The sequence below is a fragment of the Ctenopharyngodon idella genome, chromosome 10 (genome assembly GCF_019924925.1).
Source record: "Ctenopharyngodon idella isolate HZGC_01 chromosome 10, HZGC01, whole genome shotgun sequence".
Lineage (NCBI taxonomy): Eukaryota > Metazoa > Chordata > Actinopteri > Cypriniformes > Xenocyprididae > Ctenopharyngodon > Ctenopharyngodon idella.
The window spans coordinates 31186238-31204684 of NC_067229.1; the positions used below are offsets into that span (position 1 = coordinate 31186238).

An 18447-nucleotide genomic window follows, 5' to 3' on the forward strand; every position below is an offset into this window, starting at 1 on the left:
CATCTTAAACTGCACTGAAACCCACCTAACAGGTAGGGACTCTACAAAGTCTAAAGTAAATGTCTGTGGTAATGTTTATAATGTAAATATAACGATTTGGATAGATCATAAATACTAGGCATTTGAGAACTACAAGCAAAACTAAAGATACTACATTAGGGTCTCAACTGTAGGTTAACTTTGATGTTCTTTTTTTTTTTTTTTTTTTTTTAAATTGAGATATCAGATATGAATGTTTAAAATGAGACAAAACATATAATTCATCAAATACATTGCTAATACCTACTGAAGTTTGTGCTATTGTTTCCCCACCGAAAATGGAGTCACCTCCTGGAATATGTCATTCAGGACAGGGTTATTATCGTTAACTGAAACTAAAACTACTAAAACATATCAGTTAATTGAAATAAAGCTGACCTAAAATTAAATATAAATATTAGTTGAAAAACTTTAAAGGAAAACAAGAAATGTTGCCTTGGCAATAAACTTAAATAAGTTTAATTTGAAGCACTTATATTATTAAAAGGAATTAAATAAAAACAATAATAAAATGGAACAAAACAAAAATAAAACGAAAAATAAATGTAAATGAAACCAATAACAATATTAAAAAAAAACAAAAAACAAATAAAATGACAAAAGCACATAATGAAATGACAAACAATTAAACAGAAATTAACATGAAAACTAAAAAAATAATAAAACTATAATAATAATAAAAAAAATAAATAAAAAACACTGATTCAGGAATTAGATTTTGTTATTAAACATTATATCGTTAGTTATTTTACAAAAGACCAAAAGGATGGAAAGTAATGGATGGATTAACTGAAGAAAATTTACAAGAAAACATGCTTTGATTTAAACATTTTGAACAGAAAAATTAAAAATGATTTGCTAATAAATTGTACATTTTTCATATTAGAAGTACATAGTGCCCTGGGACATTGCAAAAATGACAACATCCAATCAAAGTAGTGAAATAATAAAAGAAAACAAATGAATATGATTTCTATATTTTATCCTATGTATTAGGGCATGAAAATGTTCTAGTAGGAATGACCCGTGATGTTTCTGATCGCATTGCAGGATCCCAACCAGGGGCCTGTTTCATAAAACAAGTTTACCAAAGAATCCAGGTTTATTTCAATTAGTCTGATTTATTGTTAGTCTGATTATTTTGAACCAAATCAACTAACTGAAATAAGCTTATTTGGTAAACTTGTTTTATGAAACAGGCTCCTGGTTATTTATTTAAAAATGATCAGTGCTTTCCCCACCAGTTTCATTTTGTTTGTTACACGTGACAGCAATGCAAAAAAAAAAAAAAAAAAAAAAAAACCTGCTAAACAAAACAAACCGTTCACATTTCCACCCCTACAAAGCACAATTATCCAAGCCTACAAGGTGGCCACCAAAAGACGTCCCCCTTTGTGCCCTACATCAAAGTGGGAAATACCTGTCTGTCATGTTAAGAAATTACCCATAACCACCTGTGGTTGAAACATAAACAAACTAATCTTACGGACTTTCCAGTGTCCTTTGTCCCTGAACTACAAAGATCTCTTATATCATATAGCAGACTCATTACACAAACATAAAGAACAGATTCAAAACAAGGAAAGATGAGAGATTAAACACATTTTATCCATGAAACGTCCTGTTGAGCATGACGGTAAATTTCCAAACTCCATTTAACAAACCAATGCTATTATTTATCACAAAAATACCTTCAGCGCTTCTGAATATGCTTAAAATCAGGCCTCAGGTCCAGTGTGTGATATGGGTGCAAAGTGTGCTCGGAATATCCTGCTTATCTGCAGAGAAAGATCTATAAAATCTTGCATACCTGATAGATGACTTCTTGAAAATGGCACTCCCACGTAACTTTAACTGGCAATCAAAAGGGGATTTCTGCAAACATAGCTTCATTCCATAACCCTGTGAATATTTTCCTTGTCAGTTCATATTTATCTATATCTGTAGACATATGCATATTCATCTCAATATTAAGAACAAATATAACGCTTTTGTAATAGAAAATGCTGTTAAACTTAACCCAGCCAGCATACTAATTATAATTGTGAGATTTATGTATACGTGACTAACTTGAAACTCATTTCTTAAGGGCATCAATGATAAGAATCAAACTGGAGACCTGTAGATTTCTGCAATGAGTTTATCTTGTACGGATTCCAGACAGATCTGGCAAGTGCACAACCTGACTGCGGGAAGTGGCTTGACTTTTTTTTCTGTTGTTCATTGAAGGAAAGTGAATTTGAGCCTCCAGTGTAAACAAACGTTTTGAGACGTAGGCGAGTCTATACAAGGAAGATTGATCGTTGATCATCATGAGCACAATGACTTAAACCTCCAAACGAACAGAACATTTTGTTATTGGAGCCTAATGCAAGTTAAACAACTTTGGCCAATTACCAACCGCAAATATTTCTTAAATCTTGCTCGGAACTTATGACAAGTCTATATCTGTTGATAGAAAATAGATAAAACATCTCTTTCAAATGTACATCTGTTATCAGTGTAAATGAAAGCTAACCAAAACAATGGTACATCGAAAAGCACACCACCCAAAACACACCATACCTACTGTGAAGCATGATGGGGGCAGCATTATGTTGTGGGGTTGTTTCTCTTCAGCGCGGACTGGGCAATTGGTCAGGATTGAAGGGAAAATGGATGCTGCCAAGTACATCCAAATTCTTGAGGAAAACCTGCGTCCCTCTGCTAGACAGCTGAAGATGGGCAGGTCATTCACCTTCCAACTCACCTTTGAGTGGCCAAGTCAGAGCCCTGACTTAAATCTGGTAGAAAATATGTGGATGGACTTGACAAGAGCAGTTTATCACGGAATCTGACTGAACTTGAACAGTTCTGCAAGGAAGAATGGGCAAATATTCCCTAATCTAGGTGTGCAAATCTAGTACAGACATATCCAAAAAGATTACTGGCTGTAATTAAAGCAAAAGGTAGCTCTATGAAGTATTAAATCAGGGGACTGAAGACTTTTCCAATTCAGTTATTCTAGTTTTTCATTTTTTTTAATTTTTTTTAATTAATTTTCAGAAATGTTGCTTATTCTTTCATTACTTTGATGTTGTAATGCAAAATTTGTAAGTAAAGCTAAAAAAGTTTTGACAAAGACTATGGAATAACACAAGACGCTTCACTCATATTGTTTCAAATGGGAGAAAGTGCAATGCGCAAAAAGGCGGAATAAGTCCCACCTTCTAAATAAGAGCCAATCGCCGATTGGTAAAGTCATCACGTCACTGCTCCGGTTCCTATAGAAGGGCTGAATCCCAAATGGCACACTTCTATGCACTTTCGGTCCTGTGGACTTACAATGGCTGCTGAGTGCGCATGTTAATTAGATAATTAAATAAATAATTAGAGTAGGCTATCATTAGTTTTGTCCTGCTAATTATTATTTTATACCCATAAAAATAATTAGTAACTGCTAGATAACGCTCACCTGCTTTTTCCTGACACGGCTAATGTTAGGCGTGTTATCTTATCTAATAACATTTATTAATTAGCTTATAAAGCCCACATTTAATGTTACCCAAAAAGTTAAGTGATCCGTCAGATCCTGTAGGTTGGTTAGTACAGTTTACTGCTGAACAACTCATTTTGTCAGTGTGAAATAACACAGAAATCGAAAATTAATAGCTAGTTATCTATCTTCAATCCCCCATCGACAGTCCTCAGAGAAGCTGTCAATTACAACTGTCAATCATAACAACACGCCCCGTTTCTATAACATCAAATTGCTAGCTAAAATCAAACTTATCATAAAAACGAACAATTTAATATATAGGTGCTGGTCATATAATTAGAATATCGTGAAAAAGTTCATTTTTTTATTGTAAATTATTTTAAAAAATGAAACTTTCATATATTCTAGATTCCCTACATGTAAAGTAAAACATTTCAAAAGTTTTTTTTTTTTAAATTTGTTGATTAGAGCGTACAGCTAATGAAAGTCCAAAATCCAGTATCTCAAAATATTAGAATATTTACATTTGAGTTTCATTAAATGACCATCCCTACAGTATAAATTCCGGGTATCTTTTGTTCTTTGAAACCACACTAATGGGGAAGACTGCTGACTTGGCAATGGTCCAGGAGACAATCATTGACACCCTCCACAAAGAGAGTAAGTCACAGAAGGTCATTACTGAATGGGGTGGCTGTTTACAGAGTGTATATCAAAGCATATTAAATGCAAAGTTGACTGGAAGGAAGAAATTGGGTAGGCAAAGGTGCACAAGCAACAGGGATGACCGCAAGCTTGAGAATACTGTCAAGTAAAGCCAATTCAAACACTTGGGAGAGCTTCACAATGAGTAGAATGAAGCCGGAGTCAGCGCATCAAGAGTCACCACACTCAGACATCTTCAGGAAAAGGACTACCAAGCCACTTCTGAACCAGAGACAACGTCAGAAGCATCTTACCTGGGCTAAGGAGAAAAAGAACTGGACAGTGAACAGTGGTCGAAAGTCCTCTTTTCAGATAAAAGTAAATTTTGCATTTCATGTTGAAATCATGGTCCCAGAGTCTGAAGGAAGACTGGAGAGGCACAGAATCCAAGCTGCTTGAAGTCTAGTGTGAAGTTTCTGAAGTCAATAATGATTTGGGGGGGCCGTGACGTCTGCTGGTGTTGGTCCATTGTGTTTTATCAAGTGCAAAGTCAATGCAGCCATCTTCCAGGAGATTTTGGAGCACTTTATGCTTCCATCTGCTGACAAGCTTTATGGAGATGCTGATTTCCTTTTCCAGCAGGACTTTAGCACCTGCCCACAGTGCAAAAACCACTTCCAAGTGGTTTGCTGACCATGATATTACTGTGCTTTATTGGCCAGCCAACATGCCTGACCTGAATCTATGGGATATTTTCAAGAGAAAGATGAGAAACAGTCGATCCAACAATATACAGATGATCTGAAGGCTCAATAGTGCCTCAGCAGTGCCACAGGCTGATCACTTCCATGCCACACTTCACTGATGCAGTAATTTGTGCTAGGAGCAAGTCATTTGCTGTAATATGTCCTGCCGATCAAGTATTGAGTGCACAAAAGAACATACTTTAAAGAACTTGAACTTTTCTGTTTTGCAAATCCATTTTTTGATTGATCTTAGGAAATATTCTAATATTCTGAAATACTGGATTTTGGACTTTCATGAGCTGTACGCTCTAATCATCAAATTTAAAAAAAAACAACTTTTGAAATGTTTTACTTTACATGTAGGGAATCTAGAATATATGAAAGTTTCATTTTTAAAAATAATTTATAATAAAAAAATGAACTTTTTGATGATATTCTAATTATATGACCAGCACCTGTATATCAGCGTGATAGCAACTACCTTAAATGACCAAAACCATTTTTCGGAAAATGTTATTGGAAGTGGAGTTTTTTTTTTTTTTTTTTGACTCAAGTGCCTTTCCTTTACATGGAGAGGGCGGGGTTTATGACCTGTACTGCATCAAGCCACCAGGGGGTGATCAAAGAGCCTGCAGCTTCACTTTACAGGATGTATGAGGCACACCCGGTTTAGGGTGCCATTTGGGATTCAGCCAATAGTCAGACGCGCACCTCCGAAATGAGACACAAGAGACGCGCATTTAGGATTGCGCATGCGCATTAGCTTGATCCATCCTGAAAAATAGTTTTTTGTCATGCTTCGAGCGTTTAGAAACAAAATTTATGCGACTGCTGTTGTTAGATTTCATTGGTGATTTCAAATATGAAATTTAATCGAAAGTTTGGAAAACAGCTTTGGAGAATTTGATGTTTCCCCATTCAAAGAGATAGGAGTTGCACTTGAATGCCCAAGAGGCGTTTCAAAGATGGCCGCCGAGTGAAATTACTTGTCTTAAAGGGACTTTGGTTTTGATTTCAGCTGTAGAACAAGTAAAGTACTGTACTTCAAAGGGCTATGATGATTTTCTAGGCACTGTATACGTGTGTGTGTGTGTGTGTGTGTGTGTGTGTGTGTGCGTTTTTGTGATTTATGAGGACACAAAGTTGTATAATGACATGGGTATTACACTGGTATTACGACGTAAACATGAAATATGAGGACATTTCATGAGTCCTCACATTTAAAATAGCTTTAAAAAGATACTAAATGTTTTAATAAAAATGTAAAAATGCAGAATGTTTTCTGTGATGGGTAGGTTTAGGGGTAGGGGTAGTGTAGTGTAGGGGGACAGAATGTATAAAAACCATTACACCTATGGAATGTCCGCACTTTGATAGCAAAACAAACCTGTGTGTGTGTGTGTGTGTGTGTGTGTGTGTGTGTTTGATATGATATAGGCTAAATAATGTTTGTATAGTCAAACCAAAACTTATTCAGACATTTTTGATATATTTTTACTAGTGGGTGCAGGACACTATAGTTCATTTATGTAAGTGAGGATAGCAAAATAAAGTAATTACATCCAAAAATTCTTCATACAGTGGACTACCAGTAAAATTAATAAAAATTTGGAACCAAAAATTATTCAGACACTTTGACCTGACCATGTTTTGCTTAAGTGTTATCTGACATAATTAAGATTATTTTTTTAAATTTGTGTTTAACTCTGAGATCTTGTCATATTTTATTACCTTTTTTTTTTTTTTAAACTATAGTGAATAAACTATATATATATAATATATATATATATATATATAATGTATTCAAAGTATTTTATATTATATAATTTTTTATAGATTTCATATTTAAAAAATTTCATTTTTGGTGCTGTAACATGAGAAGACGCTCATCGCAATCTTTGACTAGCCTTCCTGATTGCCTGTAATTTCCTAATCACCTCCTTATCAGACAAAGCAGCTTGATTACCTCTGGACCTGCTAAAGCTGCTCCGGCCCAGGTGGAAGTGAGCCGTCATATAGGAAGTGACACGGCATGTGGCTCATTCCCTGACAATCCTGAAGTGATGAGTGAAAACTGAATGCAGCTGTAGTTAAAAAATTAAACTGCTTGAACTCAAGTAGAGGATCAAAGTCATCTGTTTCCTTCTTCACGCTTCTTTAGGGCTCATGAGTTAAACTCGGATCACATCACAGAATGAAAGACCTGGCTGGCGTGTGGAGGCTACAGCCTTTGAGGAGCTGTTAATCGAGCAGGATTTCAGGATATGGGGCCATAAAAAAAAAAAAAAAAAAAAAAAATGTAGTTCTGCATAATTAACATGTCCGAGGCCTTTAGACATTTTGCTGGCTGTATTCCATGCATATATTTAGCATCCACATGTAGATGCATGCCTGAAACATAACACTACCAGTATTGCCAAAAGACAGACCTCTGTGCATAACGATATTATGCTTCACACTTCAGCTGCTTTGAACAGGTTAGAAATATACAGAAAATAAGTATTTCTTTATTTCTGGTTTAAAACACAGCAGAGAACTGTAGAACAAAATAATGCTAATTCTTACAGTAACATAAAATATAGGTATGCAACGTTATTAAAAAAATACTAAGTTACATAATAATTCTCAAACATTTTCCAACAGCAATCATTGCTTACCTGTCAGCAATAGTGGATACATGTTCTTGCAGCTTCTATGTTGGGCTACACCCAAAAAGTATACGAACCAACAAATTAGTAGTGATGTCAATCAAACAATGTGTGGTTTAGTAAGAATTTGCCAGCTTTGATTTTAAGTTATGTTTCTTTAAAAGAAGTTAATATGTTATGTAAAAGAGTCATAAAGATGATCCATATCATTATGACTATAATTAGTATAATATCACATCAGATGTTCACATGCAAAGTGTGTTCATAACCGATACTGCAGGCATTGATTGTCCAGATACATGTATGCAGATAAGAGCAGTTGAAAACATATGAACAATTGTGAATTAAATACAGAGCTGCATGCACTTGTTTTTTGAGGGTTTTTTTTTGGGTTTTTTTTATTTTATTTATTTTATTTTAGTTGCAGTCCTATGAGCAAATGTGAATTCAATACAGAGCTGCAAGCTCTTATTTTTTAATTTATGTATTTGAATCCACTTAAAAATCAGTGTGGACACTTCTGATTAAAAGAGAGATGAAATCTAACAGTGGGCTAATGCATACTAGAGTTATCACTTTGTGGAATTTAAGCAACATCTAATTTGTCCAAAAGCCACTTCTGTGAACCTGTTCCCTCCAGCTAAGAGTGACATACGTTAATACGACTTTAGTTTTACCACATTTGTTTCTCATGAGGCAGTGACACTGATAAGCACATTTTAAAACCCTGAAGACATGTCGAAACTTTCCCTTCGCTTCAGATGAATGATCTCGCCTGGCAGGCGTCTTCGAACAAAAGAAGGTGAAAGGGTTCTTTTTAACAGGGATGGATTTACAGGAAACGGTTGCCTTGAAGGATAAAGAAAGTGAAAGTTTGTTTAGAATCATATAAAAGGAGTGCATGCACCGGTGAGGCACATATCTGTTGAGCACAGGTGAAATAACACATACAAAGGGACAACATGATGTTCTCTAACTCTATGACATTATGGGCAGGCGCTCTGCTTATATTAAGCATCAGTCTATGGTCTACAACAGGTGAGGCAAAATTTACCATTATTTTAGCAATATCCTTATGCAAGAGGTTTAAATTAATCAGTTTTAAAATTGATTTGAACATATCTGAAGGTTAAATATGAACAAGAATGCAAGTACTTTATTTTACAATATCCTTACAATAATTTATAATACAACTATCTGTAAAGAAAATCTGGATATTTCTTCATTGTTTAGCAGGTAAGACTATGTAAATTGCTAATGATTAACATTCTGTGCACTGTTTAACTACCACAGCTCTTGGTGATGGGGCAGAGGATTGCTGTTTAACCACCAGCGACCGCCACATCCCACGGAGGGTGGTGACGACCTTCACCATTCAGACCGGTGATGGAGCCTGCAGAGTTCCTGCCACTATGTAAGCCTCATTACATGCATTTCAAAATGCTTCAAAACTTCTACAGACAAAGGTGTATTGGATTTTACTTATTTAAAAATTAATACATTTCCACAGATTTGTCACAAAGAAGGGCTTGAAGCTCTGTGCACCCTTTCCCAGTGAGAATAACTGGGTAAGCAAACTGATTGACCAAATACTGGCACCACAAAAACCCAAAAAATCGAAAGGTATGTGTTTGTATTTATTTCATCATCAAATATCAGTAATTGTACATGTGTGCTTTTAAGTTCTATTTGAACAACACAATATGTAACGTAACGTAACATAGAACACATCCCAGCAACATCATATAACACAACATGACATTTAGAACACATAATGTTATGTAACAATAACATTTAGAACATAACATAAGACATAACACATAACATAATATAACATTTTGAACACAACACCACAAAACATAACATACAGTAACATAGCAGCATAAAGACATCATTTTTAACATCACAGCAACATAATTTAATACTTAAAACATAACCTTTAGAAGATGTAACGTAACAATAACATTTAGAACATAACATAACAAAAATAATATAACATTTATTTAGAACACATAACAATGTAACATTAACATTTAAAACATAACATAAACACAACACATACCATACAACGCGGCAATTTAGTACATAACATTTAGAACATATTTAGAAGACATAATGTAATATTTAGAACAAAATAGAAAACAACACAAAAAAATATCATTAAGAACACAACATAACATTTATGATACATAACAATGTAACATAACATAAATCACAATACAAAACATAATATAACATTTTGAACTCAACACATGTTTCTTCTCTTTTCTTACAGGAAAGAAACAGAAACACCAGTGAATCAGATTCATACACGTCCAGCCTTCTCTCACACAATGTGCATGTATGGCACTGATCCTAGAACAGATAGCTGATAACACTCATCCTTAATAGTTAATGCTAATTCTCAGGTTTACTACATGTGTACTCTAGCAGAGCAGGTCAAAGTGTGAATCTACTGTCATAGAAAGATATGAGCTATTTGTAAAAAAAATGTGAACTCTTTCCCCCACTGGTCTACATGAAGAGATTTTAAGCTAATATTTCCACCATTTGTTGAGTTTGTATTTTGTCTACATTGTATAAAGTTACTGTTTTTCCTGAGCCATTGAATGAAAATATGTTTTTCTTTTTCTACGTTTTCTCTTTATATTTTGGAATATAAATAAAAGATTTTACATTTTAAATATGAAAATTGTTTGCATGATTTTTTTTGTTTGTTGTTGGTCCATTTACATAATCTCAAAATTAACCAATGACCTTAAAACAAATCATTCTTAAAAACAAAATAACTGTATAATTATTTTGTTCCATTTAAAAAGGTATACTGGCAGTAACTACAGGGATTTTATCTAACACATGATCTACAGTACACTGTAAAAAATGATTGTGTTTTTAACGGTAAAAGACTGTAAAAATGCTATGGTGAAAAACAGTTAATTGGTTAACAGAAAGTTTTTGTACTTTATATGGTGAATAACTGTAATAGATCTAACTGTATATTTAATGTAATTTTATAGTAAAATACCATTACATTTACAGTTTTTGAAAGTGAAAAGAACAAGTCATTGTATAATTTACAGTGAAAAACGTAAACTGACATTCCCACAATTCCCTGCGTGACACTTCACATTTGATATATTTTCATTGAAATAGTTTTGAGTTTTTCTTATCAGTTATGTATATTAGGGTCACATCTAATGTTGTTAAATTAATGTTTATTGCTTTTTTTTAATGTCATGTGTGTTACCATGATGGTGTTTAGTGTTTGTGTGAATGACACTGTGTGCACCTTCTATATATTAGTACACTGTCCTTTTCAGCTTGTGGAAAAGGACTTTGATTCATCATGTGATTCTCATCACCACTGTGTTTGGTGGTTGTCAGTGTATCACAAAGTTTTACAGTAAATGTTAGTTAAATCTGTATTTTTTTTTTTTGGTAAATTTCTGGCAACCACAGCAGCCGTTTTTTACCGTAAATTTAACAGAATTTTTTTTTCAGTGATGTTATACTAATGTCCTTGTGACTGTAAAGGGATCCTGACTTTCACACATGTGCTGCATCTAAGTAAAAGTCAGCATACACATATGGAGAGCTCAAGCAGCAGAAGTGACCTTTAAAATGGTTGATTGTATGAAGCGTTTAAAGTATCTATAATTTCTATATACTGTAGTTTCACCAATGATTATGAAGTATTTCAAAATAATGAACTACACAAGAAAGCAGTGCATCTTTTAGCCATGCCAGTGTGCTATATGAACACCCCCCCCCCCCCATCCCCCCAAATTTGATTTGTTGTTCTTTTCACACTATATATTGTTTTAAAGAGTGCAATATTTAAACAATTATATGAATATGTTGTGTATATATGAGGTCATATCAGCTCTGTGCATGTGATAGAAGACATTGTGACATCCCATCAGCTGGGCGTTAATCTAGACCATTGCTTTCAGCTGTGTGATGAAGCTGCAGTTGATTCCAGTTTTCTGAAGGATTAGGAGAAAGTTTTACCCCATGGACAGTGGCATTGTACACACAAACACTCATATACACACATATACAAATGTGCACAGAAATACCCAGAAACCCACAATCCAGATGCCACAGAATTCTTTGCAGCCCTCCAGCATGGAATGCACTGATTACTGAAATGAAATATCACTGAATTCTGTTGAGGGCCAAACAAAAATTAAAATTAAGTTAGATAGATAGATAGATAGATAGATGGATGGATGGATGGATGGATGGATGGATGGATGATAGATACACTGTAAAAAATATTCCATAGTTTTTACAAAATAATTTTGGCAGCTGTGGTTGCCAGAATAATTTTGTAAAAAATACAGAAAAACTGTAAACACATTTACAGAACAAACTATGAATTTTACAGTATAAAACTGTAATTTACAAACAAGAAAATTTGAATGTAAACAAGTAAATTCAACAATGCACACTACTACTAAAATCTGTTTTGTACCTTTAACATATACTGACAACTACCATAATAATGCAGTTGATAAAAGAGAAAGCCACATGAAGAATCAGAGTTCAGCACAAAAACCTTTTCCACTAGCTGAAGTATATGCTAATGTAAAGAGGGTACAAAGAGTCATTCACGCAAATGCAAAACACCATCATGGTAACCCACAACACTTACATAATGCAATAAACATTCATTAAACAACAGAATATGTAACATAAAACCCTAATGTACATAACTGATAACAAAAACTATTAAGAAACATGATTTTTTAATCAAAATACTTTCAAATGTGGAGTGTCACACAGGGAATTGTGGGAATATCAGTTTACATTTTTTGACTGTAAATTAAACATTGATTTGTTCTTTTTTACTTCTAAAAATTGTAAAATTTACAGCATTTTACTGTGAAAATTACATAAAATGTCTGGTAAGAGCTTTTACAGTTTTCCCCTGTATATAGTACGGGAACTTACTGTTAACCTATTTACAATTTTTTTCCGTAGCGTTTTTACAATATTTTACTGTTAAAATCACATTCATTTTTTACAGTGTAGATAGATAGATAGATAGATAGACAGACAGACAGACAGTAGATAATTAGATAGATAGATAGATAGATAGATAGATAGATATTTTTGGGTCATCTGTTCCTTTAAGATTTGAAAGGAACTGTCTCACTGACTCAACTGACTTTTCTGCCCTTTATACAGCCTCTGTATTCTATCCCCCCCCCCCCCTTTTTTCTTCTTTCCTTTCATTCCTCTTTGAGTTGAGTCAATGCTTCTCAAACATCCTCTCAGAATCTCTTTTTTGTTGCTGTCTTTTCTCTTTCTCCCACTCTTTCAGTCTTCCAGGCTCAGAATTGCTCAGTGCCCAGCAGACCTGGGAGAGAATAAAAGAGCCGGTCTCTGTTGCCCTGCTTTCTCTTTCTGTATCCTGGAGGAGAAGTCTGATGGAGAAAAGGGAATGATCGGAGGGAAAGAGAGAGAGAGTGAAAGAGAGAGAGAGAGAGAGAGAGAGAGAGAGTGGGGGTGGGGGTTAGCAGGCTAAATGGACTAGCGAAGCACATTAGAGCTAATGGATGAAGCCTGTGGGGTCAGATCATTCAGCACAGCTCCTGGACCCCCCTACATGTGTGCTAATGCACCACACTGGTCAAGAGACCAGGGCTGAATCCCAATTTACTTATACTAAGCACTACAGGTATGCCCTTTAACATACTAAAAGAAGAAAAAGAATAGTTATTTGGGCAATAATATACTAAAGTGCATGTAATGTTTTTGTTTGTAATATAGACACTTAATTGCATGTTATTTGACATATGTTTTATATTAAAAGCAATAAGAATGCTTTTTTGACCCACTTCTTCAAAATTACTTCTATTGTCTTTGAAATATGATTCAAGAGTACTGTTGAATGTATGACAAGCATTTATGGTAAAATAAAATATACTTTTTTTCTCTTCTTCACAATTTTATTTTTTTGTTACTTCTTTGTAGGACAGTGTAGAATGACAGCCGTCCCTTAAACCAACAGCTAAATGTATTAAAGGCCATACATTTAAAAGCTGCTGTGGTAGCTTTGGCCTTGTATTCTTCTGCATCGTTTTATGTACTTTAATCTGGGACACATCATTTTTTAATCGAATGGATTAATAAATGAATTGGATCACAGGGCAGCTAAAGATTTATCCTAGCTTAAGCTTAGCATTTCATATAGAATAGTGTCTGTTTTTCTTTGCTTGCATTTCTATGTCAGTTTTGAACTTATCTGCCTTTGAATTTGATCTAATGTACCAAAATGTCTTTCAGAGCAATACTTGACATATTTTGAACCAAAATAAAAGACTGTTTTCGACTCAATTCGGGTAACCCTGGGTCAATGTTTTCACTATACAACACTTTCCACCAGACGGACGATCTCTCTACTCCTGAAAAGAAGTTTGAAATGAGAGATAAATTGTGTTTCAGAGGTGAGTCACCCTTGCACGCGTCATGTTAATATTTCATAGAGAAACCTAGTGGATGGATACCTTCATAGGAAATAGAAACAGAACAGGAGAAAGAATATAAAGTAGGAGATACTGTGGCAGGCACGTTCTGTTTCGGATCATTTTAATAGCTTGAAAAACATTAGTATAAGGTTGACACTTCATGACCTCATCCTAATATTTTAAAGATGATTATATACAAAAGTTTAGAGGTTTTTTAATGTTCTTGAAAGATGCCTTTAATGCTAATAAAGGCTGCATTTATTTGACCAAAAATACAGTAAGAACAGTAATATTGTGAAATATAATTACAATTTAAAATAACTGTTTCTATTTTAGTACATTTTTTTAAAATATAATTTATTCCTGTGATGTAAAGCTGAATTTTCAGCATGAATACTTTAGTCTATTGTAACATGATTCTTCAGAAATCATTCTAATATGTTGATTTATTGCTCAAGAAACATTTCTTCTTATTATTACCAATGTTGAAATCAGTTGTGCTGCATTATATTTTTTCTGGAAACCGTGCTACATTCATATTTTCATATGATACAAGAATTATAGAGGAAAATAAGAGGTTAATTACTATTAGTTTTGCACATATTTTCTAAGGTCTTTGCATGGGACTCCCTATATGAAGGTCAATCTCAACAGAACATTCTAACGGAATATTCTAACATTTATGAATAGCTATGGCTATACATAGATACATATTAGACTACTGTGGCAAAGGTGTCAGTTTTCCCTTGACTTTCCTTGAGAATGTATCATATGAAACCAGGAGACATGCCATAAATGTTGATTTTCTTTTACATGGCCTATCAATTTACACTATCCCAAGGATATAATTGGACTTATAATCAATCTGGCAGTGATCAATCATTCTCTCATGTATACAGAATCAATGTCTTTGATTAGCACTACTTTTAGGACAAAAACACCAACTGGTCACAAAAATATCTCTGTAGCTGGCTTATTGACCTTATTAATCAGGCAGATGTGTCACAGGAGGACCATGAGTGGGGTCTCCCCTACCGCGCCTCTTAATGACAAATCTATTCACAGGCCAATTACGACCTTCCTCCCCCGCATTTGCGCGCCATGTAGCTATTCTACTCATTGGATGAAGGCTGAACAGCCGTACAAAAAGAGTACTAAGCGTTCTCTGATATTCCCTCTGTAATTATGATAATAGTCGATGTTGAAAGAGCAATAATTTGCTCATATTTCCAAATGCAAAGGTTCAGGGTTATCACTAGTACATCATGCAGAGTTCTCAAAGGGTGTTTAAATGAGCAATTCACCCTAAAAATGAAATTTTGTCATTGTTTACTCTCATGTTGTTCCAACCTGTATGAGGTGTATTTTAAATAATATCCTTGCCAGTCTTTTTCAAATATAGTGAATGAGGACTGGGTCTGTCAAGCTCCAAAATGACAAAAAAACATCATAAAAGTAAGCCATGTGACTTATATTCCAAGTCTACTCCAAGAAGCCATTTGATAGCTTTGTGTGACTGAAATTTGAGTCAGTGAGTTGAACTCAAGAACTGAATCAGTCTGATTCAATCCAAATGGTTTTCACAACCTTGCTACTTCTCTCATGAACCAGATTTTCAGTGAATAACAACTTAACTACTAAAAACGTATTTAAAACAGTTCATGTGACTACAGTGGTTCAACCTTAATGTTATGAAGCGACGAGAATACTTTTTGTGTGCCAAAAAACAAAATAATGACTTTATTCAACAATATCTAGTGATGGGCGATTTCAAAACACTGCTTCATGAAGCTTCGAAGCTTTACGAATCAGTGGTTCGGAGCGTGTATCAAACTGCCAAAGTCATGTGAATTCAGTAAACGAGGCTTCAGTATGTCATAAGTGTTTCGAAATTTCAATGGTTCACCACTGAACGCATGAGTTTGGCAGTCTGATACACGCTGCGAACCAGTGATTTGAAAAACAAAAGATTCGTAAAGCTTCGAAGCTTCATGAAGCGGTGTTTTGAAATCGCCCATCACTAGATATTGTTGAATAAAGTTATTTTGTTTTTTTGGCGCACAAATAGTATTCTCATTGCTTCATAACATTAAGGTTGAACCACTGTAGTCACAGTGTTTTAAATACATCTTTAGTACCTTCCTGGGCATTGAAAGTGTTAATTGTCTTGCTGGCAATGCAGGCCTCACTGAGCCATCGGATTTTATCAAAAATATCTTAATTTATGTTCCGAAGATCAACGAAGGTCTTATGGGTGTGGAACGACATGAGGGTGAGTAATTAATGACAGAATTTTCATTTCTGGGTGAACTAACCCTTTAAATTTTGGTGTGTTCTTCAAAGCTGCTGTTTGGAAATATACTTGTTTGAGGTGCGTTTTGTTTTGTTATTTTGGAGCTTGACAGCTTCAGTCCTTATGCACTTTCATTTTTGTCATTAAAAAAATCTATTTGAACGAAATCCATTCAGGTTTGGAAAGACATGAGGATAAGTTTTTTTTTTTTTAGGTGACTTGTTCCTTTAAGTTTCCTGTCTAATTGATGCAGTTTTATTGATGGACACTCTGCAGTCTCATGACAGTAGAATAGATTCTCTGATTGGCCCTACATCTCCTGTAATTCCCTTAAGTGCCATGCAGATGTACATATAGCCCTGGAAACCTTACAAAAGCAAAGTGATGATAGTAGAATTAGCAAGAGTGTCTTTGTTCTTATTGATGGTGGAGTGGAGGAGCACAAAACACGTTGTGAGAGTGGCTCTCTAAAACTCTTTATCCGTCAGGTGCCATTACACAAACTACTCAAAGCGACTATAGGCTTGAGGAACAGTGAGAGCCTTTTTTCCTGCTCTAGTTTACTTCCTGAGAAAAAGACAAGAGATCAATAATGGTGAGAAATTTATAGCATCGTTGAACCCTGAAATGGCAGAGCAAGGAGATGAGATGGTGTTTGCTGTATTTATGTGGATTTTGTGTCATCCATCTTGCGCCTTAATGGCTTTTTTTTTAAACACAGAAATGTGTTTAAAATGTGACTACAATCCATAATTAGGCCTTAACTGACAAAAAACATGTTTTATAGGCTTTGGATTAGAAAATGAATGTGTGGTTTTTGTGATAAAGAATCCTTTGTAGGGTCTTTTGTATGTGCTTTGTTAAATATAGAGCCATTTTACTCAAGATACCTTCAGAGCATAACCGTTGTCCATCGCATATGATCATTGATATCGAAAGTTTTTGATTTTTCTTCTTTTCACTAATATTTAGATATTTAAAATTAATAAAATATAAAGAACTAGCTAGGTTAGCTGATTACCTTAAAAGTCCATAGATATCGCCTGCTATTATCGTCATGAAACTGGAAGTTGTTGTAACTCAAGCATACAATGTTCAATCTGCCTCAAACTTCACATGTTTGACAAGTGCCCTGGCCTGAAGACATCTACATGCCAAAATGTAGTTATAGTCATATTGCCGCCAGCTGGTAGCAGGAAGTGTGGCAAATACAAATGACTGATGTTGTCCTCTTATATTTATATACTTAAATGCATATTTCCCACCGTGCTCTGTTTTCCTAAAGCCACTGGGTGGCGGTGGCATGGATTCGAGGGCCCTTTCATCACTGCTTGCAGCTTTAATTTAAAATGTAATTTATTACTGTGTTTAATGGTTATGTTCTGTTTGGGTACTCTTATGTTGTGTTTCCTTTGGTTCCTGGGTTTCCTTCCTGTGTTTAGTTCCTGTTTGCTTGGTTTCATATTGGCTGAAACCCAAATGGCACACTTCTATTCACTTTCGGTCTTGTGGACTTACAATGGCTGCTGCGTACACGTGTCCCTTAAGTCCATGAAACCGTAGGGTGTCCCATTCATCATTTTAGGTTTCAGAAGGGTGCCCGCGAGTGCTCCTTTTGCAGCCGCTATGCGGCCTCGATTTACACTTCAGCTGAGCCCACAAGTTTGCGAGCTACGCAGAGGACTTTACCCAGCATTCATTACGTCACGAAAGTGTGAACTCAGAGGAAGATCGTGAGGGTTTAGGCTGTCATTTGGGATTCAGCCATTATGTTCACCTGGGTCTTGTTTGGGTCCTTATTTAGCCTGTGTATTGAAGCCCTCAGTTTGTTTCAGTTGTTTGTTTCGTTTTTTAATAAAAGTTTAAGAGTGCTACAATTGGATCCTCCTCTCTCAATTTTTCCATGCCTTGGCTACACGTAACACTGTGATGCAAAGCTAAATTTTCAGCATCATTACTCCAGTCTTCAGTGTCACATGGTCTTTCAGAAATTTGCTGATCAAGAGAAAAACAGTTGCGCTGCTTAATATTGTAACATAGGGGAGCATGACAACGTAGTTGTGGATTCATGTGCAGGCTTTATTAACAAGAAGAGCATAGTCAAACAGGCAGTAGGTCAATC

The 18447-nt window shown here is 35.0% G+C and overlaps 2 protein-coding genes across 3 annotated transcripts in view; one reads left to right on the top strand and one right to left on the bottom strand.

Annotated features, from left to right (window-relative positions):
- The window catches only part of LOC127521197 (protein phosphatase 1 regulatory subunit 3C-B-like), a 183682-nt gene that overhangs the window by 62075 nt on the left and 103160 nt on the right, over positions 1-18447 (bottom strand). The window lies entirely within an intron of this gene.
- Positions 8416-10248, top strand: ccl19b (chemokine (C-C motif) ligand 19b). Its single transcript, XM_051910289.1, has 4 exons — positions 8416-8594; positions 8850-8970; positions 9067-9179; positions 9832-10248. Exons 1-4 carry the CDS (start codon positions 8519-8521, stop codon positions 9852-9854), a joined length of 333 nt encoding a protein of 110 aa, XP_051766249.1. The 5' UTR covers positions 8416-8518; the 3' UTR covers positions 9855-10248.